The 21,747-nt window shown below is 40.2% G+C and overlaps 4 protein-coding genes across 13 annotated transcripts in view; 2 read left to right on the top strand and 2 right to left on the bottom strand.

The window, feature by feature from the left end:
• Positions 1-297: 297 nt before the first annotated feature.
• On the top strand, positions 298-2,442 carry hmox1b (heme oxygenase 1b). The gene is made up of 6 exons (XM_082537572.1): positions 298-445; positions 589-645; positions 982-1,093; positions 1,191-1,406; positions 1,507-1,779; positions 1,925-2,442. The coding sequence occupies exons 2-6, from the start codon at positions 596-598 to the stop codon at positions 2,114-2,116; spliced, it is 843 nt and encodes a 280-aa protein (XP_082393698.1). The 5' UTR covers positions 298-445; positions 589-595; the 3' UTR covers positions 2,117-2,442.
• Positions 2,443-4,335: 1,893 nt separating this feature from the next.
• On the bottom strand, positions 4,336-9,293 carry rnf11a (ring finger protein 11a). Its single transcript, XM_082535201.1, has 3 exons — positions 8,864-9,293; positions 7,076-7,248; positions 4,336-6,023 (listed from the first exon to the last, which is right to left on the bottom strand). The coding sequence occupies exons 1-3, from the start codon at positions 8,978-8,980 to the stop codon at positions 5,852-5,854; spliced, it is 462 nt and encodes a 153-aa protein (XP_082391327.1). The 5' UTR covers positions 8,981-9,293; the 3' UTR covers positions 4,336-5,851.
• A 1,780-nt stretch (positions 9,294-11,073) lies between these two features.
• LOC309708103 (uncharacterized protein) lies at positions 11,074-15,155 on the top strand. The gene is made up of 4 exons (XM_082535868.1): positions 11,074-11,178; positions 13,079-13,246; positions 13,329-13,475; positions 13,552-15,155. Exons 1-4 carry the CDS (start codon positions 11,176-11,178, stop codon positions 13,621-13,623), a joined length of 390 nt encoding a protein of 129 aa, XP_082391994.1. The 5' UTR covers positions 11,074-11,175; the 3' UTR covers positions 13,624-15,155.
• A 3,537-nt stretch (positions 15,156-18,692) lies between these two features.
• The window catches only part of nfixa (nuclear factor I/Xa), a 107,365-nt gene continuing 104,310 nt past the window's right edge, over positions 18,693-21,747 (bottom strand). For all 10 annotated transcript variants that reach the window (XM_082535093.1, XM_082535087.1, XM_082535089.1 and 7 more), the window contains one exon: positions 18,693-20,843. In XM_082535093.1, coding sequence (XP_082391219.1) covers positions 20,829-20,843 — 15 coding nt within the window. In that variant the 3' untranslated portion in view covers positions 18,693-20,828. The remainder of the gene's footprint in view (positions 20,844-21,747) is intronic.

The raw sequence follows: 21,747 nt of genomic DNA, 5'->3' as shown, positions 1-21,747 counted from the left end.
AGCATTAGTCACTGTTTAAACACTTCCTCTCTCACAGCTTTGCAAACTCACACTGTCATGCTTAGCCTCAGCTCCTCCTCCCCTGTGTGGCTCTACTTTGGAATCTGAAGTTGCAGCATCATGTTTAGCGCTCAGCCCTCCCCCCTGGTTTTCCAGGGAACTCCCTCCTCACACTCTGGTAGTCCTTCCCTCAGCAGTTTTCCTCAAAGTTGCCGTATCATGTTAACTCCTGGTCCCCTCCTACTATTGTTGCTGATGTTGCCGTGTCATGTTTAGCCCAGTTTTTTTTTTGTTGAGGCTGAGTTCCTGTTTGTGTTGAGCTGGTGGTGGGAGGAGGAGACTGAAGCGGATCGTATAAAGAGAAGCGTGAAAGCCAGCAGAGCACACAACTGCACTGGACATCCAGAGAGAAACTAAGGGCACAGATCAGACTTCATTCTTACTGGTGAGTCAAACGAGATATCATACTTTAAATTTGACAACCTTTTGTCGATTTATATCCACAGTGTTCTCACCATATCAGAAAAGGATTTATGCTCTGTTAAAGTACCTTTCTGACATCTTTACTGTCCTTTACTGTTTTTTCAGGGGCACAATGGAAACCGAGAAGAAGACGCATACAGCAGCAGAGCAGATGACCGACAGGTTAGACTGAGCTGCTGTGATTTTATTAAGAACCTAAATCTTCTTTTCCGCTCCATGCACATTTTTCTTTTAATGTCTGGGGATAGATTTAGTTTTCAATCAGCTCTGTGACATCCAACACATATCTCAAGTAGCAGAATATGTTTGGGAAGCTTATGAGCTACATAAACATTTCTAATCACAATATCATAATGGAAGTTTACTTTGGATGCACATATTTGCCCTACATGTTTTCTAATGATTACTGCTCTTAGCCTTGTGTCACTGCCTTTATCTTAGCTGCAATACATTAAATGTTGTCTTTCTCTTCTAATTGTGATCAATTTCTTTTCTCAGGGACTTGTCTGAACAAATAAAAAAAGTGACTAAGGAGAGTCACGTTAGAGCAGAAAACACAGAACTGATGCTGAGCTTCCAGAGGGGAAAGGTCACGCTTCCGCAATATAAGGTAATATTAAAAAAAGGACAGCACAATTGTTTAAATAATCTTACTTTTGTGGGGGTCGATACCAAGATTTAATGGCTTTGTGTCTCTTCTTCTTCAGCTCCTCCTGTGTTCGCTGTATGAGATCTACCAGGCTTTGGAGGAAGAGCTGGACAGGAACTCGGACCATCCGAGCGTCGCACCTATTTACTTTCCTGCTGAACTGGCCAGGCTGAAGTCCATTGAAAAAGATCTGGAATACTTCTATGGTCAGGACTGGAGAGAGAAGATTGTCATTCCTGCAGCCACTAAAAGATACAGCCACAGGCTCAGACAGGTATGTTTTATTTAAACCTTCCATGAATCACATGCATGTTTCTATCTCTGCTAGGTGATGGTCAATTAACACTCTTGATAACTCCATTACCATTTTTTAGATTGGCAAAGAAAACCCTGAATTCCTGCTTGCCCATGCTTACACCCGGTATCTGGGTGACCTGTCTGGGGGACAGGTTCTTGGTCGGATCGCTCAGAAGTCCATGGATCTGAAAAATGGTGATGGTCTGTCCTTCTTTGCCTTCCCTGGGGTGTCCAGCCCCAACCTGTTCAAACAGCTCTATCGCAGCCGAATGAACAGTGTGGAGCTGACAGAGGAGGAGAGGAACGGTGTGCTGGAGGAGGCTGTCAGGGCCTTTGAGTTCAACATTCAGGTAAGGAGGTGTGATAATCTAGGAAGGACAGATCGTAAAGCAAAAGTGCCACTCAGAGGGCAGCTGAACCTTAGATTAGCTCCATCTTACACTTACTAATATTTAGCTACAGCAGCTGATAGATGCTCTGTTGTTTGTGTTACAGGTCTTTGAAGATTTACAGAAGATGCTGACTGTCTCTGACAACAACCTGCAGAGCTCCATGACACAGTCCAAGCCAGTAAAGGCGAGCACACTCCACATGTCAGAAAACATTTACACTTCCTCGCTGCTCAGGATGGTCCTGGGACTGTTTGTGGCTCTGGCTACTGTCAGTGTGGGAATGTACGCTTTATGAAAAGAAACTCAAGAAATACTGTGAAATGAAGTGTTGCTGTTGAGGTTTGAAATCTTTGCTTTGGTACTGTAAACCTAAAAGCAGAAAAATCCCCACCTGATTATAACTGTAAGATTTTAAAAACATGTACAGATCACAAAATACTGTGTAACATTTATGTAATTTATCCATAGGAACCATTCACACTCACACATACGTACAATAAGTGTAATAGTTTCTGAATCTGTTGCACTGATATCCCTTGTGGTTGAAAATGTGCAATGTGTGTGCTTTAAATACTGTAAATATATATGAACCTTTTAATAAAATATTCTGCTGAAAGAAAATATCTCTATCGTACTGTATCGTGAAATTTTCCTGCTTTAGTACAGTGATCATGAAGTTCATTCTAGTAATGAGCATTACTCTGCTGATGTTGAGGGTCCAGCTGGTGGACATGTCCACTAATGTTCTGGCACCCGACCACATGCCTGCTGTTCATTTGGCTCTTAGTCATACAAGAGTCTGGATGCGGGGAGCAAGTCCTTTTTATATGATTTAAACACTAAATAAACTCACTTGCTGGCAAGCCACCCACAGCACGCTTAAGTGTTTTTGCCTCCATCAGACTAACATCTGCTTAACAAATGTTGCAAGCTAAAAAAAAAAACCTTATTTCAGTTTTACTCAGCCCAAAGTGATATGTTTAAACTGTTTGTTTAAAACATAAATCATTTTGCCTGATAACGATTATCGTCTTTTTTAAAGTGATCCTGAGTCATACATTTCTAGACTTTCTAAAGGTGTTTCAGCATTTTTCTTTGGACATTGGCTGCAGTCCAGTTTTCATACACAAATAGTTTCTTTTTGATCCATGGATCATTCAAGCATAAACAGGTGACTAACTAACAAACCAGTTTTGTGTCTAAATGTAAAGACAACTTAACAAAGAAACCAATTTGTTCCCATTTCCTTAAAAAAAGCTTGATGTATCTTAGCATGGTGTGAAATGTGTCTATAAACAATATGAGGAAACAAGAAGACAAAAGAAGAAATAGCGTGATTAAAAAAAGCTATCTACAGCAAATGAACAAATAAATGCCACGTCCTTAAAAAAACAGGAAGAAACTCAAGCAGACCTCACATAGGGCATAAGAGATATATCTAGAATTTCATTAGAAATGGTCTCAGTGAAAGGGTGGTTGTGAAGAAGCCATTCCTAAGGAAGCAAAACAAAGTGAAAAGACCGAGGTATGTCAAAGTACACAAAAACTGAAATGACAATCAGTAGCAATCAGGTTTTAAGAAGTGATGAGTGATCAGTGGCGCTCTTTCGTGGTTTGGGGCTACATTTCAACCAGAGGCTTTGAGGATCTTGTGAAAACTGATGAATTTATGAACACAGCAAAGTGCTGTAATACTGTCTGAAAAGCATCTAATTGCCAACGGCTTCATTTTTCAGCACTATAATCAGCAAAACAATGCAAACGCACTATGTAGAAAAATACACAGTGGAACTGTCACTTTTGGATTAGCCTCCCCACAGACCAGACCTCAACATTGTTAAAGTACTGTGGGATCCCTTTGAACAGGCAGCTAAGATACAAAAAAAAGAAGAGCTTTGAATATCCTTCAAGAAGCCTAGAGAACTATTCCTGAAGACTATGAGAAATGACAAGATATTTGAGTTCAGATTATGTTAAAGAATAAAGGCGATCATACCAATATTAACTTCCAAGCTCATAATAATTGTACTGACATTTTCTATCTGACTGTACTTGATTTGCAGTTACGTTTGTGTTTTCTTAGAAAAACAGGAAATGCACAAAGAAATGAGGGCTGACTCATTCTGAGCTGTGACAGTGATGACACATTCTTTGAAGCTTTTCATGTAAAGGCGTAGACAGCCAATCCACTTCAGGGATTAACTATCAAGTTTTAACATCTTGCACACTGTCTATACTCAGTGGGCTTAACTGTTATCAATACGAATCAGTCATTTATGGAAATAAATTATTTTAGTGCTCAGTTAAACACAGAAGACTATAACGCAGTCATATGCAATGGTGTTTGAGATAAATACATGCTCTGTTCCTTAAGGAATCTAAAGATTTATATAAAACATGATAAATTAAATTTAGTTTTGTCTGTTCCTTAAGTTCTAACCCACTACCCTCTCCAGCTGAGAGGTTGAGAATGTGTTTCAATACAATATTTAATGCAGAAACAAAACATCACACTTGTATAAGATTTGGTATCCACTTTTATTGTGGTTTCATGGATTTCCTAAAACCTGTGCACTTGTAGCACAAGTCATAAATCAAAAGACAGAATGACTGTTGATTGTTAACAGCAGCCAGATCACATTTCTGGCTTCATCCTAGGCCTGTTTCATCGTGACACAAATCACTACATTGCTGGTATCTGCCTCCTCCTAGAGGACAACTAAAGAAAAACAAAAGTAATGTCATAAATGATTGTACTTCACAGGAAATTGGCTTACCTCAACCTTAAAAGGCACAGTATGTGCACAGTAAATCACAAATTTCCTTTTACAGTCATACCGTCAATGTGTAACAACTGAAATCATGCTTTACATTGAAGATACATTCCTTTCTACTGCTGTAGCTTCTGTTTTTGCCATTTCTCATCTTTGTGCATTATGCAACGATAACTGACAGCACATGTCCAACACCAAAAGCATAAAAATCACATTCCATTACCAGACGTGGAAGCTTTGGAAATGCATCACTTGCTCATTTAGAAGGCATTCGGCGCACAATCCAAAAGCTTCAAACAAGAAAAGGAGCGGAAACTACATTACATTTTACAACTGAGGGGGTTAACTCACAATGTTAGCTTGACATGACGATCTCTATCCAACAACCCATAAAATGCAAACATACACACATAGAAAAAACACCATTATCGAAATCTACAAGCTACACAGTATCAGGTGACAGACATCTTATCTCAAGGTGCTTTAAGGGTGATTGCACGGTATATTGTGTCTTTGTTATTGACTGTAAAGGACAAACTACGGGTTGAGAGCACAAACTTAAGGCAAAGCAAAAGCTGAGGATTCATATTGTGGGAAAGCAACAGAAACATTCACATATAGTCAAAGCAGCTAAAATAAAACTGGAGTAATTTTCAAAATTTGCTCAAAAGCTGAATTGACACCATTTTATCTCATGGCATAGCTTCAGGAAAGTGTGATTTGTGAAGTTTTATGTATACTGATGTATGCTTTTCAGTAGAGAGCATTGTGTTTAGGTGACATTCAAGATCGAAAGTTTACTTGGAGAGTGCAGTTACTTCACTTCATGTGTTCACTGGAAATTCTGACAATGATTCCCACTTGATCAAAACAATTATGCATTTCCTCCATTTAGAGAACATGCTACACATCACACATCTTGAAAGAGGGTGCAAATTACACAAAGGCAAAAATAAGTGTAAGTCATATGAAAGTGAAATTACTGTGCAGTAATATTTTGCTACTTGTACAGCTCCTTCATTCGTTGTATTTGGCACATCTTCCTTCTGCCAAAGCATGCTTTCCAAGTCTGACTAGGTGCATTTCAGGCCTACAGAGTGTGCTGTAGGACACAGTTGTTTACTTGTGTGTATTAACAAGCACCCAACAAACATCTGCATCATGCCACATCCCCTCATCTATCTGTTGGAACAGCTATGACAGTTTTGGCTAAAAAGGTGCATTACTTTTAGGCAGAAGCAGCCACCAGGGGCCGCTCAGTTGGTTTCGTAAGTAGACAGCAGGGCTGCATCTACGGGCTCCATGCAGGAGGGGCAGGTGAAGGAACGCATCAGCCATGGGTCGATGCAGTCCACGTGGTAGATGTGAAGGCAGGGCAAAAACCGAATGGGGTCGCCATATTCAAAATCCAACATGCAGATGACACATCTGGAGGGGAAAAAAGTGAAAAGATTTACCAATACCCGAAGACTTTGATATATTACAAAAAAAGCATCTCAAAATACAATCAATAACTCATACGATAACTCATCTTCTGTGCTGTGCCATCATCTTAGCCAGAGGTTGTTTTGTTGCCCCAATGTATAAATCACAGCAATGCTCCTGGCACTTAACAACTTATATTATATTACTCTGTTTGTGCCAGGGGACCCAATTCTCGGTCCCCGCAGAAGAGCTAACTCGTCAGGCCAGGACTCTGCAGTCTATTTACACTTACAGGCCAGTGGCCTCTCTTTCAATGATGAGGATGTACACATCCCGGACAGGGAGGAATGCTAGTTTGTGAGAGGAGTCAAGGAGGCCATTTATGTGAAAAGGGAAAGACCATCTCTGAATCGAGAAGGGGGCCTAAGGGTATATTTTTCACCATCTTACATTGCTGTGATTGCTGCTTTGCTCTGAACTTTGACAGCCTTTTGTGTTACTCGCAGCAACAACTCCACCTCATTGTTAGTCCATTTAAAAAACTCAGTGCTTTTCCTCAACATTCTGCCGCAACGTTTCAAAGAGCCGGAAAGTAAATAAGCGGCAGAGAGAAATGAGGCAGGTCGAATCTTCTTGCGCTTCACGCATGCGCTGAATTGGAATGTAAGTGTTTTCGGCCGTTTTAATGTGGACGCACAACTCTATGAAAATGACTGAAAACGCTAGTGTGGACGCGGAGCGTTTTCAGACGCTGTTCTCAAATCTATCCGGGCTAGTGTGGACGTAGCCTTAGATGAGTGACGAAATGTTTCTCCCACTGAAAACGCTACGTCCAGAAGAACAGAATCAACTTTTTGGGATTTCCTTACCTGGATGATTGAGCGTGCATCAAGATGCGAAAGCTTTGTGTTCTTGGACAGTGGAACTATTCAAAGATTTCTGAATAAACTATTAGTAACTGCATTTCAAATGGGGAAATCAAATGGGGGAGGGGGGGGGGAATCAAAGCGATATGTAAATTGAAACAAATGAGAGTGCCACCATTTAAAACTCACTCTTTAACTTTCTTCTCAGAGGCGTCAGAGCCTGGATCAAAGATGCCTTTGGGAAGATGCTGGATGAGTCCTATGCGCTGTGCGATGCGGACTTGCTCCTCCTCAGTCAGCTGACTGGCCAGACGGCTCTCGCCTGGGGTGGGATGGTACACTGGCACAGCCTGAGTGCGCTCCTTGAAATAAATGAAAAGAAGACAATTCGTGTCATCTTTGAAAGGGTGATTTTATATTTCCAGTGGCATCAGAAAACCTGGGACCAGATAAAGATATTTTATTTATTTCCTTGTGTTTTCATATGTTTCTAAATTACCTGAATCTTCATCTTCATTTAAATTAAATTAAAAATTTTAATTAAAATATGATACACCTGTATATCAGAGTTCCTTATGCTTTAAATGTCCAAGACTGAAACACTGAGCAAAAGCAGATTCTGTCTCTACAGGTACAATCTAAATAAATGAACCCTCTAGCACTGATTACTGGACTACAAGCTAACCATCTTTACAATTTTGAGGGCCAAAAAGTGCATATACGCTCACCAGTCACTTTATGAGATACACCTGTTTAACTGCTCATTAATGCAAATATTCAATCAGCCTTTCACATTACTTTGAATGTGGCATATTTGTTGGTAACAGGCAGGTCTGAGCACTTCAGAAACTGCTGATCTACTGAAATTTTCCCATACAATCATCTCTAGGGCTTACAGAGAATGGTCTGAAAAAGAGAAAATATCCATTGAGCCACAGTTCTCTGGGTCACAATATCTTGTCTATGTCAGAGCCCTTGGCATAATTTAAACACCACAGCCTATCTGAGTATCGTTACTGACCAGGTCCATCCTTTAATGACCTCAGTGAATTTGCCTCAAAGTTCAATTCATCTCAAACTGCTTTCTTGATCAAAAGTTCTCTGTACTCACATGGCCTCCACAGTCATCAGATCTCAATCCAATAGAGCACCACATGTGGTGGGACAGGCAGGTCCCATCATGGATGTGCAGCCGACAAATCTGCAACAACTGTGTGATGCTATCATGTCAATATGAACCAACATATCTGAGAAATGTTTCCAGCACCTGGATGCAACAAAGACTTAAGGCAGTTCTGAAAGCAAAAGTAAGTCCAACCCAGTACGAATAAGGTGTACCTAATAAAGTGTTCAGTGAGTGTACATTTCCAAGCATTATAATGTGTTTGCATAATTTCTAGATTTTCAGGTCCACTATTAGGAGACAGGTTGTGTTGAGCCAAACACAAAAAATCGGTTTTGTTTTTTGTTTTTTTAAATGTTTACTTGCTTATAAAGTTAAATGTTAAAAAGCCCTAAATACATTTAGGCAAGTTTCAGCCTGACTTATATATCCGTGACAAAGTGGTGCAAAGGTTTGTACCGTCACCTCTCAGCAAGACGTTCCTGGTTTTCTTGATAATAAGCTGATGACATGAACTAGATAAAGGAACCAATGTTTTAGGATCGAGATAAAGATTGTCACATTGCAAATTATGCGTATACACTGCACAATGTTTTATCCTTTTTTCAAAAAAATATAAGACCCGAACACAAATTATGACTGTGTTTCTAAAATTTTGTAGCAGTAATTTGACTGTGGTATTTACTTTATTCAAGCTTAATTTCTGCATGGTGCAATCTGATCCTGAAAGCTGCGCTGCACAAACTTCAGCTTCCAAATTTAAGATAACAGCAATAACAGCCTCCACCACTAATTAGACTTGAGGGTGGGGGGATTCAATTGTCATGCTCTGGACTCCCCGGGCTGTATTTCACCTGAGACCCGGGCTGCTCTTGGTATGGCGGCGGGGGCTCTCCGGGCAGACTGCCTCCCTCGGAGTCGTTCAGCAGCGACAGGTCATCCGCACCTTGTGAAAATAGACAGTTCCCCATTGAAATGAGACCACCATGAGACTGTCACTTCTTTCTAATGCTGACAGACTCGGCGCTCTCTCTAAACGTTAGCTTGGCTAGCTTTTAGCTGACAGCTGTCATTCGGCGGGGAGCCTTATTTACGGAGAAGCGCTGCAGCTCGTTCGGACGCGATAAACGCCCAACACTGAGCGATACCGTGGCTTTAATAACAACTGGCGACACAAATTTTAACTGTATCAGCGAGAACAATTCTGTGTGTCCGACCGTACGCTATGTTTACAAGAAATACGAGCCGGAACTATATCACCAGGAAGTTTTCTAAACATCAAACATTAAACTTCCGGTAAAAGCTTCAAATTAAAAGTTGAGATGCGAGCTTTGCTGTAAGTGTTGATGGAGAATTATAGACAAGATCAGGAGTTGCACTGTGTCTTTGTGGATCTACAGTAAGCATATGTTAGTATACCAAGATCGGAGCTGTGGTACTGTATAAGGAAGTCAAGAGTGGCAGAAAAGTATGTGAGGGTGGTGCAGGACATGGATGAGGACAGTGGTAAGGTGTGCAGTAGGAGTGATGATAAAGCTTAAGGTTAGGGTGGGATTGCATCGGTGATCTAAACCCTTTCTTGGTTACAGTGGTGATGGACATGCTGACAGATGAGGTCAGGCAGGAGTCTCTGTGTACTATGATGTTTGCACACGACATGATCTGTAGTGACAGTATGGAGCGAGTGAAAGAGAGCCCGGAGAGGTGGATATATACATTGAAGAGAAGAGAAATGAACAACAGCTGAAGCCAGACAGAATACATTTGTGCTAATAAGAATAAGAAAACAGGTGGAAAAGTGAACATGCAAGGAGCAGAGGTAGTGAAGGTAGTTGAGATACCTGGGGGATCATCCAGCAGTGGACAGTATGTGCACAGGAGAGGTGAAGAAGATTGCATGGGCAGAGTGGGGCAGGTGAAGATGATTGTCAGGGTGATTTGTAGCAGAAGGATAGCAGGAAAGTGAAATGAAAGGGAAGGTTTACAAGATGGTAGTGAGACCTGCAGTGATGCATAGCTTAGAGATGGTAGCACTAACAAAAAGACAGGAAGCTGAGCTGGAAGTGGCAGAGCTGAAGATCTAATGCACAGAACACAGTGCAATAGTTACACCCTTTTGTACATGCTCTACAGAGAGAATAGCAAATAAAATAGTTTTACAATTTAGAGTAACATATAAATCATGAACAACATTGCCATCCTCTATGTAGCCGGTGTATCAGAAAAACTCAGGAGAGTCTTTTCCAAGCATGACATCCCAGTATACTTCAGACCCAGCAACACACTCAGACAGAAACTGGTTCATCCCAAAGACAAAACTCCTAAACACAAACTTAACAATGTGGTGTATGCTGTACAGTGCAGTGAGGAATGCCCAGACCTCTATATCGGAGAGACCAAACAGCCACTTCATAAACATATGGCACAGCATAGAAGAGCCACCTCCACGGGACAAGACTCGGTGGTCCATCTGCATCTAAAGGACGAAGGTCACCCTTTCAAGGATAGCAATGTACATATTTTGGACAGAGAGGACAGATAGCTTGAAAGAGGAGTAAAAGAAGCCATTTATGTCCACTGTGAGCGACCATCTTTGAACAGAGGCGGTGGTTTACGACACCAACTGTCGTACATCAACAACATCAACAATCCAGTTTTGCGATCCCTTCCCACACGCCATAACACACTCACATCCTGGGCCATCTGACCTCAGGAAATCACATGATAGGGTGGGGCTAGATTTCACAATGAGCTCACCCGAAACCTTGGCTGATTGTGACCTACAGCCATTTTCACACATTAGCTCATGTGATTAGGTAGAGGATCCATTGTCCCTCTCGGTGGGTTACTCCCACAGAGCTTAAATCTGGGACTTTCCACCATTTTACCCTAGAACTGAAGAAGCTTCTCGGATCAGAGGTGAAACGTCTTCAAGCCACTTAAAGAAGTCCAGATGCTTTTCTTTCCAAGCTCCTTAGACTGTAACCACATAACGTCCTTAACGATGAATAAAATATTCAGCTTCTGACATAACTGCATTGGGTGAAAAAAATAAATAAATAAAACGCTTTTATTCTGAAGGGCATATATTGGTTCCTGTCAAGTGAACGCGAAGAGAGAAAGTTTCGTCTCATTTTTTAACCTTCTTGTGATAAAGAGCTGGCCAATGGTAAGCGAGCGACACATCTTTCTTTCACCAATTAACAAGCTAAACGTTTATTGAGGTCTATATTTTTATCGTAAAACATTAAGCTTTGCATATAAATCAAAACCTGCTATTATCTGGATTGATGTTTGAAACTAACGGACATTTCAGGGCGAAGGCTGCAGCTGGGGTAGACAACCTAGCTACCAAACAACAACCAAAACACATTAAATTCTGCTCTAGATGACCGGACTCATTCGATTTTACAAATTGATTTCTTTTGCGGTTTAAAATAGGCGTTTGAGGTGTTGTACGCGAGCAGGACCGGCCCACATTATGGCCGGGAAATCTGCTACACAGCCGAGTTGTCCCACCATCCCCAATAACCTGGGTCTAATGTGCCTCCGTTACGGTACGGTATGGCCACCATATACACTCCACAGCGCATACTGTGTGTGGCCCAAACACATAAAACATAGCTACACATGGGGAGCTGGTTTCTCTCAGCCGTGGCAGAGAGTGGGCTGAACCCCGAGAGAAAAGTGTTCACACCCCGTGTGCACATACACGAAGCCACTTTATATGCTCGTACTGCTCTTACCCTCTGTTATGGTCGTACTTTAATGTCATCTGAGCCATTTTCATTCAGTTTCATGTTGCTTTGTTGAATTAATTGATCGATTTTACTCTATAGAGCCACTTTATTGCGTTATATGTTCATTTTTACAGACGCTTTTTATTGTATTTTATTTAGATTTTTACGTATCGAGCTTATCGGATTATATTGAGCTTTACACATGTCATTGAGCTCCATGTAGATTTTTTCCTTTATGACTTCCTTTATTATTTATTGTGTGTGTGTGTGTGTGTGTGTGTGTGTGTGTGTGTGTGTATTGTTTTCATTTTGTGTTGTTTTGTACTATTGTCTTCTATTTTGAGTGGATGGAGCTATTTTACTTTATTGAATGTATTTTTTTCGGTAGCACTTTATAATAATATAATAATAAGTGCTTAATTCCTCGTGTATATAGCATTACTCCTTAGTATGCAATTTTTAAACACAGATACATTATTATGACCATGATTATGATCGTGATAATTACTAGCAGTCACTTAGTAGCAGTGATAGCTTTACATAGTTACACCATGTACAGCAGTGATAGTTGTATATGGTGTAACAACATCAGATCAGGAGGATTATGAAGGCACGTAGGCTGATGTTCATTTTCCTGATGTTTCATATGACTTTTGTCATGTGACTTTGTCTTGTTTTGCCCAACTCTTGTTCTTCTATAAATGCCAGGCAAATGGACGATAAGCTGCTATTTGCTAGCCTGTTTTTGTTGTTTTGCATTGTTTTGTCCTTTTGTCCCATATGTGTCAAAGTGCACATTTTTAAGTGCTGTTTGATATAAAAAGAGTCAAAACTCAGGAGAACAAGTGTGGATTTTATTTCCTTGTTCTTTTACTTGTGAAACAACCATTATGATGGACTCAAAGTCAAATACTTTGCTTTTGTTTTTTATTTATTTTTTATTGCATCCATACATATATTGTTACCTACCTAAGCTTAAATTTAGATTACCATAATTATTTAATATGCCACACTAAGGTCTCTTTTTCAGAATATGACTAATCCAAACAATATCCATTGCTAAGTTGTGCAGTTGTTCTTGGTGATTGAATGCATTTCAGTTCTGTAAGTGTTGGGAATAAAATAAACAATATTTAAAGAAGCCTAATTGCCCATTATACATCGTTCCTGTTATAAGAAATTCCTAAACTACCAGAAATAGAGACCTGAAATCATTGTCAGTAGTCGCAGCTACAGAGACCCACTGGTGCTGTTGTGGTAACTCGAGTCATGTTACAGAATTGCCTGCCTGCACATCAGACTGTCTCTAATGGCACTTCATTCATTTAGGCCTCGGTTCAGCAACCCCCTCCACCCCTTCCACCCCCTCCACCTGTTACTTTGGCTTCTGGAAAGCCTCCATCTTCACCGTGCCCTCAGCATGCTGCAATACCAATACCTCCTGAATATCCTCCAGTTCAGGAGACAAGTGGATCATCGCAGGCAAATTTCTCAGAGGTAAATGTCTCCCCCACAGTCTGTGGTTATACTGACATGAGACCCTTCAAAAAGTTTCATGATTTAATCTCTCAACATCCAGAATGGATCATCTCCACCCCTGCAAAATGGATTACAGGTTCCACCATCGCAAGACAGTGCAGGGCCTGAGCTGTCAGATGGTGATGAAGAAAATAAGCACCTCCCAGTGCAGGAAACAGACCCTGCACCGCAGACGTTAGCCCAACAGGTCAGTTGTCTCTGAGCAGAAACTTAAAAACTGATTTTCATTATTAAAAAGACTAATTAGATTCCATCTTCTTCAGAGTTCTGGATCCAGGGTGCCCGATGAAGCTGACGCTCAGGCAGGTGAGAATGGAGAGGAGCGCATGCCCTGAGGAGCTTCAGTTACTTGCTGATACTTGAAATTTCAAGCAGTTGGGATCATTTGAATGTCATTATATTGCAGTGAACTTCTACTTTGTCTTTTTAATTTTAGCTAGGCTCTACGAAGCGCTTTGCTATGTGTTTCTCATTCAGTCATAAAAACGTGTACTTCATGAAGTTCATGCCTTGCTTATGGAATTTGCACATAGTTAAACTACTAGCTATTAGAGACAATCCACTTACCTACCTTAGCCACTCCTGAACAAGCCAAAGTACATTAAAATCATTAAAGTACCTCGGTGACCTTGACCTCAAGGTCAGAGGTCAAGTTTTCTGAAAATCTGGTGAATACAATAACCAAAGAAGAAAGTAATGATTTTCAAATCTATACTATAGGTGCATCTACTAGGAGGCTGAGGGTAGCATTAGCGGCCATAAGTATTTTTTCCATTATTTTTAATTTATTGAATATGAGGAAAGAAAATGTCTAACTTTTCCCCCAGTTTACCTTTCACAGGCAGGGATATATTACTGGTTGAAGTAAGGAAAATATTTTGAAACTTGATCAAATCGATGCCAAATCATAGGAGTTTATGATTCATAATTCTAAAGTCATTTTAATTTATTTATGATCTTAAATCTTTGAAGTGATCAAGCAGTCATCTGATGCCTCGTGCTCTTTGGCACTGTAACCGGTAAGAAGTGCACTATTGCCATGTGGGGAAAAGAAAAAAGCTCACCAGCACATGCACTTTGTCAGAAATTTTTAATGTGGTTGTTGAATATACCTCAGTGATGTTTTATTTCTGGTTTACTTTAATTTGTCATGACTTACGCTGAAACACAGGACCATACTGCACATACTTAGTGTGAACACTCATTTGTAAAAAGTCATTACCGTGCAGCGTATTAACCAACAACGTTTTGCTCAAAAATAGTATTTAAAAACTAATTTTGGTCTTCCAAATAAATTATTGTCATTTCTTTTTATCTGTTTGTATCAGTGTATTTAACGTTATGTCCGTGTGCTAATGTGCTTACTGCTGGCTGGACAGGAATCCTTTCCTGGAGTATGAGCTAGTAGCTCAGAATACTTAAGTCAAACTTGCAGCTGCAGTGCTTGAAACCTGTAAATGTATCTTTAAAAAAAACCCAAATATTTAAACACTGTTGAACCAAATTTTGTCCTTTTTTTGTCACTTGCCCTTTTTTTTTTTTTATTAAACTTTTTCTTGTTTTGAACACTTGCATTACTGTTTTTGAAGGAAGGCTTGACAGTGTTTGGTGAGTTCCATAATGCAGCGGTCCCCAACCCCCGGGTTTGGTACTGGGCCAGGAGAGTTGAAGCTCGGGTGTTAAATGTATGGTTTTCAGAGTTTTCATCGTTAACTCGGTTTCCCTGGGTCTTTTCCTGTGTTGTAGTTGTGCGTCTTATTTTCAAAGAAATATTTACGCATTACCATAGCGACCAGAGAGCATTAAGGGCCAGAGAGGAGGACGTTACTCACAATGTTGTTGGCGCTGCTAATAAAGTTACAAAATTACACAGTGAATTTGTGTTTATTATCATATTTACAAAATACCACCGTTTTTTTTCTTGGTCGTATCATTTTATTTTGTTGTATTTATCCGCGACACCTTAAAGGCCGGTCCGTGAAAATCTTGTCTGACATTAAAACGGTCCGTGGCACAAAAAAGGTTGGGGACCACTGCTTTAATGAATGCAACAAAGAGCCTGCAGGCCCTGCTAGCAGCTCTGTGAGGCTGTACCACTGCGAATCACATTGAGTGAAATGCGAACGCTCAGGTCACAATGCTATCAATCTGGTTTTTAACAAGTATAACGTTTAATAAGTTTCCCATCTCATTTTAGACGGGGACCAGTGCAGTTAAAGCTTTAAAGATGATCCATGTCAGCAATACCAATATTCTTTCTTTGCACATTTTGCACCTCTATACCAAAGTTTCAAGAAATCAGCTTGATGGTGTTTTAAGAAAAAGGAACAGCGCTGACAACATACTAGAAACTGGAGATAAAAATGACATAAATAAATTTCTAACTTTGTTATAAAGTATTTAGTTTGCAATTATTTTGACCAACTAATTTCATAACACGACATGAAAAGTGATTAAATAACCAAATTCAGCAGTTTGCCCTCTGGGCACTACTGACATTCCACATTTGAATCTGGAACAAAGAGGTGGGGCATGTAGCCTGAATGCTTTCAAATTCCAAACACCCTGCAAAGAGACAAGTTATTTTTTAATGTATGCAAGTCCAGTTTAGAAACACTAAGGACTGAAGTATATTAACAGCTGTTCCTGAGGCATTTCTTTTATGCATTATCCTACATACTGAAAGAATGACATGGCACAGCAAGATGGTACAGTCAAGAACATCCTTTTTATTCAATCAGGTGCTGCTCTTCTCAAACTGTGTTTTTCTTCTTATGGAAAAGAAACTGTAATTAACACATGCATTTCACCTAGAGCTCTGGGGGTGTTCTCACAAAGAAGTGGTGCTGCACTGAGGGCATAGACAGAGGCATAGAAGACTTGGGAGTGAGGGGGCCTAGGGTGCTGCCTAATTCACCATTAAACCATACACACTTAAGAAGAAAAAGAACTAAAATAAACAACAGAACAAAAACACGGATTAATCCTGCATGAGGTGGTCGGAGGAGAAAAATGGAGGGACTCCCTGGATCCTCAAAAATCTGAGAGATCAGGTTCATGCTGGCCTTTTTCTATCTGGTTGATGTGTGGTGAATGGCTAATACTGCTGTGGGTTTCCATGTGTGAAACCCACTGTAAAAATAGCAATAAAGAAAAAAAAAGAGATTCACTTTATAAGATTGGTTAAAATGGATGTGGGATTTATGCTGGTAAAGCATCGCCCCTCTTTCAGCCTCATGCACGACAAGTCCGGTTATAAGGTGCTTGTAGCTTTCATTTTACAGTCCAAGGCATACTCAAAGAGAGCCTAAACGACAGCATACCCTGATAGCAAATATGAAAAGAACTCCAAATTAAAAAAGGAAACAAAAAAGAGGGAATAAAACAAAGCCAAAAAATAAATACCTTAAACAAAAAGAGCAAACTCTTATCCTAGCCCATGCAGCCCCTTTCCAACTTCCCAAAGCAGTTCATCTATCCCTCTCAACCCCATTAATCTTCCCCTTAAACCTCTTGAACCCAAACCCCTGAACCACTGTCGTCCCTTCCTCACCCACCCAGGGACACCCCCAAAAGCCCGTCAGCGTAATTTGTTCACTTACATTAGCTGCTGAATGGAGAAGCTGAAGAAGATGGGTATGGTAATACAATGTGAAGCATACAGACAAGAATAACATGTGAGCTAACTGCATTCTGCTCAGACAAAAGTTTTTCGGCAATATTTTTTTTTCATCCTCCCAACAGCAGAGAGGGCAGGAGAGAGAGAGAGAGAGAGAGAGAGAGAGAAAGAGAGAGAGAGACGAGAGTGACAGACACACAGTTACAGACTACTCCAGTGTCTAAGAGAAAACAGACAGTGGAGACAGAGGGGAAGAAAAAAGCAAGAGCTGAACGAGAACAAGTTTTTTTGCCTTTTCAATTTTTTTTCTCATTTATCAATAAAAAGTAAAGAACTAATTCACACCAGTTTCCTTTCGTACTATATATATGTATATATATATATATAGCTTTGAAAAGGAAGAGAGGATAGAAGGGAAGGAACAATGGAGGGAATTCATTTTCGAAGCCGGAGGAAAGAGGTGCCCCTGATCGCTGAATGGGTGATGACCTTTTGCCTCCTTACAGCACTCAGGGGCAACCTGCTACCTCAAGCTGTTTCAAGGAAAAAAACAAATGAAAAGAAAAAAAGGGCCATCTTGATTACAAAATGGAGTCTGTGAACAAAAGGCACTTTCAAGGGACAACCTTTAACTGCTGGGAAACTATACACTACAGCACAAGCACTATAAGAGTCATTTACAGAGGAGGGGGTGGAACAGGGGAGAGGCTCACCTTGCTGCCTGTTTCACAAATGGCTCAGACCTCATATGTATGCCAGATTAAAAGCTTCTTTTACCCCTTTTCTGCTAACTGTACAGAAGGTCTCGGTCCACTTCAACGTCAGGTGTCTCAACACAGCCTGCTGAGCTCCATCCAACTCCAGATTTAGAAACATACTCGGATGATAATGGGAAAAAACTGATTTTGGGATGTGAAGTATCTCCGCAGTACTGGGAGAGACTTGTCATGTGTCAATGCCAATGTATGTGATAAAATGAATTAACTGGGAAGGTTTTTTGTTTGTTTTGTTTTGCTGGTGAGTTTCAGGCAGTGCGCAGGTAGGTTATTTAAAGAGTTTCTTGGGCTCGACAGTATAGGTTTGCTTTATTTCTTCTAAGGGTTGAACCAAAATGCCTTTTGTGTCACAACCTTAAGGAATAGGAACCTCTCCCCCCACTTAATACAAATAGAAGAATACAAATAGAGAGAGGAATAATGCAGTTTCCTAAATGGTCTGTTATTTTTGTTCACTCATTTATAATAGTTCTGAATGTACTTTATAGTGTTAAAGCACCAGTTTTTCATCTGATGATAGAGATTTTTTTTTCTGAAGTTGTGTACATTTTTTTTTCCTTCAGCCCTCCCACATTTTTATAAACAAATGATTACACATATAACATTAAAAAAGAGACAAAGGAAATAAAAACAAATACCCCCAACTTACAAAGACTAGGATTTCTCGTGGCCCTCTAGTTTAGAGTCCCGGAGCATATGGACTTGAAACAAATACATTTTTTTTTCTCTTTTCTCTTAGCTTTCTTAAAAATCTCTAACAGACAAACACAATGATCTACCCAATGCATTGCACGTGGCTCAATCGACACATATTTTTCAATAATAATACTTTCCATCAAAAAACAAACACTTTTTTTTTCTTCAAACCTACTGTCGATTTTTGACATGTTCATCTAGGTATTATAATGCTGCGCAGCAGATGGCAATGGCGTGTGTCGTTTAATTCGTATTGGTAACAATATGGTGATGTTACTGAAACAGGTCGTGGGGCGGGGTGGGGGAGGGGGGTAGTGAGGGGGGGGGGGGGGGGGTGAGTGTTCAGAAAATAACTAGACTGCCAACAAGCTCGTAGTAAAAGTTACAAAGGAGCATATATCATAAATATATATGTATAAGATCTCTCTCTCTGTTTTTACAAAAAAAAAAGAAAAAAAAGAGTTTGCAGTCCTCTATAAAGATCTGTCCTAGGCCAATGATTTCCACATGCACCAACGCTACCATGCCCATGTAGCTTTAGCTTATATGTGGGAAGAGAACCTGAAGTCAAGTTTATTACTAATTGCATGAAGGGAATACAGAGGCACTTCCATATATTGTTATAGTCTCGATATATGGTTTTAGTACATAGAGCTAATGTTACTAGAGAGGCTGAGAACGAGCCCTCAGCCCTGTTTACTATCCCTGCAAAAACAGAACCAACAGCTAGGCAGTCCAGTTATTTTGTGAGGTCGGCTTTTGTTGGATTGTGTCATGACAAAAAATAATACCAACAGCGATTTCAGTGTGAACATTTACATAGAAAAATATGTCAAATTAAAAATACAAATTTTAAAATGAATGAAAAACCATTAAAAGGCAGTTTGGAGAACCAGTATAAAGGCTTCCCTTTATAAATTTAAACCAGGTTGTTGGTGGTGTTATTTTATATGTGCATCTGTGTGTGTGTAATCCTCTGGGTTTTCTTGTGAATAGACTACGGGACACGGGGTGAAGCAATGCCAGGGTTGCGTGTGATGAGCTGTCGTTACTGTGCTGTCCATACATGAGAAATTTGAGAAACTGCTGTTTCCATTTTGCTGAAATTCGAGCGTGATACTATGTGTTACTGCAAACTAAAGAAAAATGTTATGACATGCAAGAGAAGGTTAAAACAATCCAGCCAGAGACAGAGACAAAACCAAAACCAAATCTGGAAAAAGAAAAAAAATCGCAAGTAAACAACTACAAACAAAATTAAAGCAAATAATATGAAGCCGATGCTGTGTGCGCCTTATTGTAAAAGCAATATCTATGGATTAAAACAAGATGATTTTGTGAGTGGTTTTGTGACCGACTTTACTGGAAAGGTTGGTCTGCATGTGCTGCCTGCAAGCTTGCATGTGTGTGTGCATGTGAGTGCTGTATCTTTCAGGGCCTGATGCTAGCACAGCCCCCATACCTGCAGCCTCGATTCACTTCTCTAATCGCTCATCTGACCATCAGTGTGCAATACTGTTCATCCCTTAAAAAAAATTAATAGTGCATAGGTAAGGGGACGAGAGAGCAAGTGTAGAGTTAGTGTTATGACTATCTGTGTGTTCACCTTCTTGCCTTCGTGCCTCATGGCCGTCGTTTCTCCCATAGCAGGACACCCTGGTACATTGACAGGTAAACAAAGACCAGCCACTTAGTGCATATGTGTCACACCATTGGACTGGATGGTGTCAGCATGATTGGCCAATCCGAAGTGAAAGAGGCTCAGGGCTGAGCAGATGAAACAATGGGGTGAGGGGACACTCAACTACGAGGCTGCAGTTACAGCTTTGCCCCTGACAAGCACCGAGCTCCAGGTGGGACAGGCTGTGTGGGGTGGTGGGTGTCAGGTGGGACCATGTACCTGGAGGAGAGATATGCAGATATGGAGGCGTGCTATTTGGGTGGCAATCTTTACAAGTTGCACATCTGACTTCACCATTTACCACTACTTGTTCTTTTTTGGATCTCCCAGCCAATGCATGGAGTTTCATTGTGGAGACAACAAAATGGAAAAAAACCATTAAAAAAAAAAAGAAAAAAAAGAAACAAATGTATAATTGGTCATTTGTCAGTTTGCCATATTGTGTTTCCTTTCTGACAATTCACGGTGTGTGAGACAGTTTCTCATCTTCTTCTTCCTCCTTGCATTCTGAGTCTGTCCACTCAATCTTGTTGAAGACTCCTGCGCAAAAGGGGACGAATGTTCCTGTTCAAATCGTGTTGAATTGGGAGTCCTCTTGGGGCAGCGTGGGGTTTTTCGGGGTTCTGTAGTAGTACTTTGAATAGTGTTGGCGAGAGAGAAAGACCTTTTAGTGTCAGCAGTTTGTTCTTTTTCAGCGGCGATGTGTTTGTTTTGTCAAATTTCCAATTTTCATGACACAATTTTAGCTGTTGATTCAGAGAGGCCTTGTCAGAGGAACCAGGACTGTAAAGATAAAAAAAAGAACATAAATGTGTTTAGTTTTTCAACTCCCATCACCACAATTACATTTTGATTAAGCCACATTAAAAAAAATTTTTTTGTGTGTGCAGTGTGCAGTGAGGAACACAGAAGAATACCTACCAAGCACATGCACAGAGACATGAAAGAGCATAAAGCGTTATGGACTATGATGACAGAACAGCATTCTACACACAAGTTTTAATCCTTGTATCAATCAACAGTTTATGTTGAGGACATGTGCAACAAAACCTCAGTGCTATTGGTGCCAGTTATTATTATATCATTGATTCCCAACCTTGTGTTCAGGACTCCAACAACATATCACAAAATCAAACTGACAGGAAAAATATAACAAAAACATATTTGTGAAACGTCAAATTGTGAATATTTTTTTAGTTGTCTTTTCTTAATAATAATTTTTCTAAACTATTTATAATTTCTCCTCTTTTATCATTTTCAAATAATTAAATTCTCTCTGACTGAACAGTTTACAACCAGGAGGTATAAAATATACTGATTTGGTTTGAAGGCCTGATGCTGAACGGGAACACCAGGTATTTATCCACTAGGGGGCCACCTATTACCCCTTTTCTCCTTCACTTACAGTACTTAACTGAACTCAGTAACACACGGTGTCACAAAAGTTACTACCTTACCACTTGCTGCTTTTAAGAGGGCTGACTCAAGCTTTTTTACTCATTAAAAACAGTTGTGTTATTACAGAGTTACAAGTTCAACTAGGGCAGCATCTTTTGTGTCAGTCCTAAAGACTTTTCATTAAGCAAACACGGGACTATTGCTGTTCTGTCATGGGCAACCAGTTTACATGTAAGGTGATCGTCCTGATATGCCTCTGCTCTGTGGGCCAGAGTCGGCTCAGGCTACA

This window comes from Aulonocara stuartgranti (assembly GCF_965226115.1).
Source record: "Aulonocara stuartgranti genome assembly, chromosome: 6".
Lineage (NCBI taxonomy): Eukaryota > Metazoa > Chordata > Actinopteri > Cichliformes > Cichlidae > Aulonocara > Aulonocara stuartgranti.
This window is presented reverse-complemented; position numbering and strand designations above follow the sequence as displayed.